This window comes from Trichomycterus rosablanca, chromosome 4 (assembly GCF_030014385.1).
Source record: "Trichomycterus rosablanca isolate fTriRos1 chromosome 4, fTriRos1.hap1, whole genome shotgun sequence".
In the NCBI taxonomy this organism is placed as follows: Eukaryota; Metazoa; Chordata; class Actinopteri; order Siluriformes; family Trichomycteridae; genus Trichomycterus; species Trichomycterus rosablanca.
The window spans coordinates 31352157-31359109 of NC_085991.1; the positions used below are offsets into that span (position 1 = coordinate 31352157).

Here is a 6953-nt window from a genome sequence, read left to right on the forward strand (position 1 = left end):
ATTCTATTTGTATTTTTTTTGCATATTTGCTAAACCTGGTTATTTCATTGTACTCTTATACTTCTAAACATAACATAACTGGAAAACAATTAGACTGAGAGAAAAATAGGGAAAATGGAAAAAAGTATTGTGTTGTGAAAAAAGTATTTGCTCCCACCTGACTTCTTCTATCTTTGCTAATTTGTCAAATTTAAATGCTTCAGATCTTAGAAATAATTTTAATTTAAGATAAAGATAATGCTAGTGAAAACAATGCAACTTTTAAATGATCATTTTATTTATGAAAGAAAATAATTCATTCAAAACCTACATCATTAATGTACTTGTGGTTTCTATGTATTGTTTAATGCAATTTTTTTAAATGTATCATACATGCAAAAATAAAAGAAACTGGGAAGAAGGCAATTCTTTTTTTACAACACTATATATACAGTCATGTACCTATATTAAGAAATTTATACCCAAAAGCACTTAGTGGCTATAAATGCACATTCTAATGCAGAAAGGCATGACGTTATACAACTGTCATAAAATGTGACTATATAGTAATGCTGTTCTCTACTCGGCTAGGACAGAGATAAAGATATGGAGGTTCAAGGCCCTTGTTCTGATCCTGGATCTGCTCATCAATGTCCTTTAGCTCCTCCCTGAACCTGTCAATCACCTTTTGGGCTTTTGGCTCTGTAAAGTACTCATCTTTATAATCTGCCAGAAATTTCTAAAAAGAGGACAGAAAGGAGAAAATAAAAACAGAGCAACAAATAATAAATAAATGGGAAAAACTTTAGTCATTTCTTAGGAACTACTTAAATAAAAGTTCAGAAATAACATTATTCATCAGAAATAGACGTTAAACACCAAATGTTATGCTTGTAAATGTTAACATTTTGTAAATACTTTTGTTTTGTTTATTTTCAAAGATGTAATACTATACTGTAAGCCAAACTATGCTAAGCCTAAATACAGGAGCTTATATTTTGTTTTTGCATTTTATATTCAGCCACTTCTAAATGATGATGTTTCTTGTTTAAAAAATATACCAATTATTTTCATTTATTTTTTCATCCAAGTCAGGGTCACAGTAGACTCTGTGCAACCCAGACACACTGGGCTTAAGACATGAATATACCCTGGACAGAGTGTCAATCAATCGCAGGGCAAAGCTCACTCACTCATTTACACTTGAAAAATTTCTCCTTCTACATGTTTTTGTATAAATGTTGAATAAAACCAGAAAACCTGAAGGAAACCCGAATAAATATGAAAAAAGAGATAGTGGCTGGCAGCTAGGGGATAAAACCCTGGTCCCATGACCCATGCCGTTATATGTCACCCACTCTACTAGCTCTGCACATTACACTGAGGATATTTAACAGACCACTTGAAATGTTTATTAAAATATTGACTCACTGCGTCTGGCTGAAGCCTTCCCAAAACCCATGTGATTGCCAACTCCATACATGACTGGCCGATATCTGGGAGTGAGTCCATGATTAGTTCCATAGTGACAGCATCCTTGTCCTTGGGTGGAGGCTGACGCATGGTGCAAGTTGTGTTGGGTACCCAGGAACAATAATCAAACTAGAGTATAAACAGCATAAAAGGCAAAAATTTTGAAAAATAATTGCGGGTAGATGGTTCAGGTGTTTTTTTTTACCACACTCAACATAAAACATTGGGATTTTTGTTACCTGTCCATTGTTTATCGCTGCATGTTGTGCTGAAGCAGTAAATATAATCACACTGTGTTGTGTTTTTGATATACTTCTTACACCACTGAAGTCGTGTCGTCATTTTGTAGTCCACGCCATGTTGTTATGCCCATATTTGGTGACCCGGGTCTAAAAGAAATTTTTTATGGGAAAAATAAATGGAGATTTTGAAAATTGCCTCTCTCGCATCCTGTAGTCATAAAAAATGTTCCAAAGCTGTTATGTTTTGTTTTATGGAGATTCTTCTGTCTATTATCACTGGAACCTCTGAATTATGAAGTCGTTAAAAAGTCAAAATATGAATATTGCTACATGTAAGCTAATGCTACTGTGCACTGAATTGACGTCACTAGACTGGAAGCCTCTTAAATAACTGCACGAATAACTCAACTTGACCTGACTGAAAGTGGTTTTCACCTCTTTTAATACTTTTGTAATCATCCTTGAAAAAGGAGGACAAACCACAAAGAGATATGACCACCATAGTACGCCTTGCTTTGGTGTAGTTCAGTGACGTCTGATGTCCTTTTGAACATTATTTAAGCAACTTGACTGAGAACCACAAAAGACGTGGTTTTTTTTTCCCCAGAAAAGAGTAAGCGGTTTGGACATCTCAAAAAGCTACCACCTGATCAGCTTGTACTAATGGCATTCCGCTAACCAAAGACCATTAAGCAGACACAGAACCCACTAGAGGGATTATGTCTCACATCTCACAGTAGCTTTGGACACATTTGGGAATCTCCCAAAAGTTGATTGTATTTGTGACTAGGAATGGAGATGTTTTAATCTCAATGTTATATATTGTGCTGCTTTTTCGTTTTGGCAAACTGACCAAACTGGATCGCGTCCACAAAGCCTTCCTCAACCACATCCTTAATCCATGCCTGTAGTTCAGAGTCCTGCTCCACCTCTTGGTCACTATTGTAGTACAAAGAGACCATGCTGGATACAAAGCTGTGAAAAGAGTTGATATCGGTCTGTCAGTGAACTATATCAGCTTTAATAGATTAATCACTTTGCCAGTGATTACGGTGTCTCCAACATAAAGCAACCTTAAACAGTAAATATAATTAATTTTATTGCCAGGAAAAAGTAGAATGTGCTAGCAATCTCACTTGTGAATGGCATCCCAGAGCATCAGAGCATGATCTCTGTAGTAGTAGTTTTTGAGTTTAGTAACATCGCGGTCAGCAAAGTCAAGTTGGGGTTGGAGGGAGCGATAGGTCAGGACCTTATACTCTCTTTGAGCCAGCATCAGCAGTCCATCACCACCTGTAGACACCACCTGCAAGAAAACCATGCTTTCTACTGCTTATGTGTATGCATACAGAATAAAAATGATATGAGAAATACAGACTATGCCTTACTAGACAATCATACATATTATAAATGTTCTGTTGTTGAGGCTCACCTTTTTAAAGATGCCATCATCAGAGATAAGCTTTGTGCGTGCACGAGTATTTATCTCTAGTGTGTACCTCAGATGAGGAGTGAGCAGCTGCGGCAAAGATTAAAGAATCATAAAAACATTGATAGCACCAAACTCTTGTTCCTAACACATAGAACTAAATGACTTTCTATGTGGAACACTCTATTCCAAAACATGCACATTATTTTAAAGTCTCCCCTGCTTGTAGTTAGACCAGCCTTTACTCTTCTGAAAAGGTTTTTCATAAGGTTTTAGATTTTTTTTTTTTTTGCCTCTTTAGTCAAAATGCATTTGCGAGGTCAGGCACTGATGTTTGATGGAAAGGTCTGGCTCACAATCAGTTTTTTAAATTAATTCCAAATGTTTTTCAGTAGGGTTGAAGTGTATTTGTGCAGTGGAGTTCCTTCACACTAAACGTATTAAATTATGCCTTTAATATAAGCTTTGCTTCTGCACATTGTCATAGTCATGTGGGAACAGAAATGTGCCTTTCCCTTTTGCCACAAACTCGGAGGCATATAATTTATGTTACATAATTGATTTTTTTATAACTGTTTTTTGTAATGAATTAATTAGAAAGGGTGTCCACATGCCACCGGAGCACTCTCTAATTTTATTAGCTGGTTAAAATGCTAAATAAAATCACATAATTGAACCTCAAAACAATGTCCATGCACTCATACTTACTTTGTATATTGGGTGGACTAAAGGGAGTTGGCGCAGTGTGGCCACACAGAACACCTCAGCCACAAGGTGAGTGCGCAGCAGATGAGACACAACTTGGAAAATCTGGAACTCTGCATGACGAACCCATATTTTAGCCAATAACCAGGCAAGGGGTGGGTCATTTGGTAGGTAAATTGGGGTGTCCCTGCTTGGATTCTGCTCAAGCTGAAAACGTTGGACAGAAGAGGGATTTTAATAAGCATTTTATTGGACATATGTAGGTACAGCTATTGGAGAAAGGATTAGAATACTACCTGTATGGCTATCGGAATAAGGCCTTTTTCTGGATGCTCATATAGTAAGCACAAAGGAGCTGCTATGTACTGTTTTTTTCCTTTGATGACATTTGCAGTGATATCTTTCAATACTGAATGGTCAACAAGATAAACATTTCCAGCCTACAACAAAAGACAAATAAAATCTTTAAAGCCAGTAAAGATTTTTTGTGTTCTGGTAAAATATATTTACCATAATGAATAAAAATAAACTAAACTGTCTGGTCAAAGTCATTACAATCTATAGATTAAAGCTGAGACTATGGACTAAACCCAAATCAATTCACCCATAAACCTAACCCAGTAAAAACTTCATTAAATCAAATGTAACAATAACATGTTATGCTCTCACCCCCACCCAGTAAATATAGTAAAAAAAATCCCAGGCTATGTACATAAGCCTATAGACACAGTGAAACCCTTTTACACATAAATTAGTAATAAATAAATCCATTGCACAATTTACAGACCATGGACTAAATTAAGCCAAATAAATCAAATGAAACATGATTAGACATTAATCCAGTGGTCGCAATGGTTTACAGTGGTGGAAAAAAGAAAAAAATCTCATGTGTCACACAGAAACATTAATGTATAATAACAATAACAGCGTTAATTATGACACAAAGAAATAGTTTATGCCCCTAACCCAACAAACCCAAACAAACCATCAGACAGGTTATTCATGAGACCCAACCAAACAATTACAGATGTTAGGAACTAAACCCAACACACTGAACCCAGTTTTAGAGCCTATGCATTACATCCAACCTTGAGCTCTTTGTTCAGAGTAGTTTTAGGGCTTAGGAAGGCCTGCACCATATCTCCAGAAACAGGAAAGTTGGAAGGCAGACTCCTGCACCTCTGGATCATTCGTGGGTTTGAGCCATTCATGAACTGATACCCAAAGAACAAGTCCTCCTTCCAATGTTCCACGACATATTCTATTCAAATAAACAGGAGTAAATAAGTATCATAGCATGTTGTATTTAATTTAGGTAGCTACTGTCACTGTGTACTCCATCTGCAAAAAAAACACAATTCCCAACAACCATTTAGAAATGAGAATTTACAGCGTATTTATAACATAACTGTATGTTTCACAGTCCGTTTTACATGTTGTTTCACCTGAAAATCCCCTCCTTATCAGATTGTATGGAACACCATCTATGACCATAGAGTAGTATCATACCTGTCTACCTGCCTGTTATCAGCACTACACAGCTAAAAGACATACCACAGTAAAAATGCTATGCAAGCAAACAAATGCAGGCATAAATAATTGAGATACTATTGGGTCACTACTTGACATTTGATCTACAAATATATTTATAGCAAGTGGATGAGAACAGATTTTAGATAAAGTAATAAGATAAGTAATTTCAGCAGTGTCCAGTAGTATTGGAGTAATTGCTTTTCATCTGGGATCATCAAGTTATTCAGGTGAAGTCAGTTCTCTGGATAAATGGGCAAAATGTGAGTACTGCTACTGCTGATATCTGTATATCTTTGTGTTTTGGAACTGAGCTTTAGGCCTTGTACTGCACAAGACGAAGTTCCAAATTCTCCAAATTTTTCACCACAACTTCCATTAAAATGCACTGCAATTGTTTACTTCTTTGAAAATGATCAATGCACAATTTATGATAAACTCTACTTATGTTTAATTACTGACTATCCAAGAGCATTTTGTTGATTGTTCAAACTTGGCTCTGAAATCAGCTGGAAATTATCGTCATCATCAAGCTGTCCTTTTGAAAAGTTTCAAGCAGCAAGGTTTAATATTATTGTTGCTTTTGATGGCTGGGAATGTTAACCAAAACCCTGGCCCAGAGTTGAACTGCCAACTGACACCTCTGGACTTTTCTGATAGGTCTGGTCTTGGATTTATGCATATGAATGATCTTCGAACCCTCAGACAGCACTACATCAAGAACCACCACTCAACAATAGCTGATATAACCGCATGGGTGAGGGATTACTTTGACAAACCTTTGTTAAGCACTACAATACAGAGTTACATGCACAAATGTCACCTAAAACTTTACTGTGCTAAAAAGAAGCCTTACGTTAACCATGTCCAGAAGCGACATCGACTTCTCAGGGCTCGGAGGCACCATCACACAGTGGAAACGTGTATTGTGGTCAGATGAATCAGCATTCCAGGTCTTTTTTGGAAGTCCAAAAGCCAGGGTCTATCATGGTATGGGGCTGTGTCAGTGCCCTTGGCAAAGATCATTAATGCTTCTGTGATGGCAGCATTAATGCAGACAAGTACATTGAGATCTTAGAGCAACATATGCTGCCTTCAAGACGTCATCTTTTTAGGGACGTCCATGCATTTTTCAACAAATAAACTATTTATCATCATCATCAAGCTGTCCTTTTGAAAAGTTTCAAGCAGCAAGGTTTAATATTATTGTTGCTTTTGATGGCTGGGAATGTTAACCAAAACCCTGGCCCAGAGTTGAACTGCCAACTGACACCTCTGGACTCTTCTGATAGGTCTGGTCTTGGATTTATGCATATGAATGTTCGCAGCTTGATACCAAAATTGGATTATGTGAAAATCTGGGCTAAGACAACCAGGGTAGACATCTTGGTTTTGTCTGAGGCTTAAAAAGTCAATCACAGATAATGTCATTTCAATCTGTGGGTATAATGTTTTTTCGTGTAGGTCGAAAAAGCAAGGGAGATGGCATAGAAATGTATATAAATTCAGAACTCTGTGCTACTGTTATAAAATCATTGTCTATTCCAAAACAATTTCAACTATTTGCAATCGACTCGAACCTGAAAGGACAGCCA

General features: G+C 36.8%; 1 protein-coding gene across 1 annotated transcript; it reads right to left on the reverse strand.

Moving 5' to 3' along the window:
• Positions 1–538: 538 nt before the first annotated feature.
• Positions 539–5322, reverse strand: LOC134311917 (polyunsaturated fatty acid lipoxygenase ALOX12-like). Its single transcript, XM_062993566.1, has 10 exons — positions 5274–5322; positions 4917–5089; positions 4122–4268; positions 3832–4035; positions 3127–3213; positions 2831–3000; positions 2553–2669; positions 1692–1776; positions 1411–1581; positions 539–718 (listed from the first exon to the last, which is right to left on the reverse strand). The coding sequence occupies exons 1-10, from the start codon at positions 5320–5322 to the stop codon at positions 539–541; spliced, it is 1383 nt and encodes a 460-aa protein (XP_062849636.1).
• Between the last annotated feature and the right edge of the window lie 1631 nt (positions 5323–6953).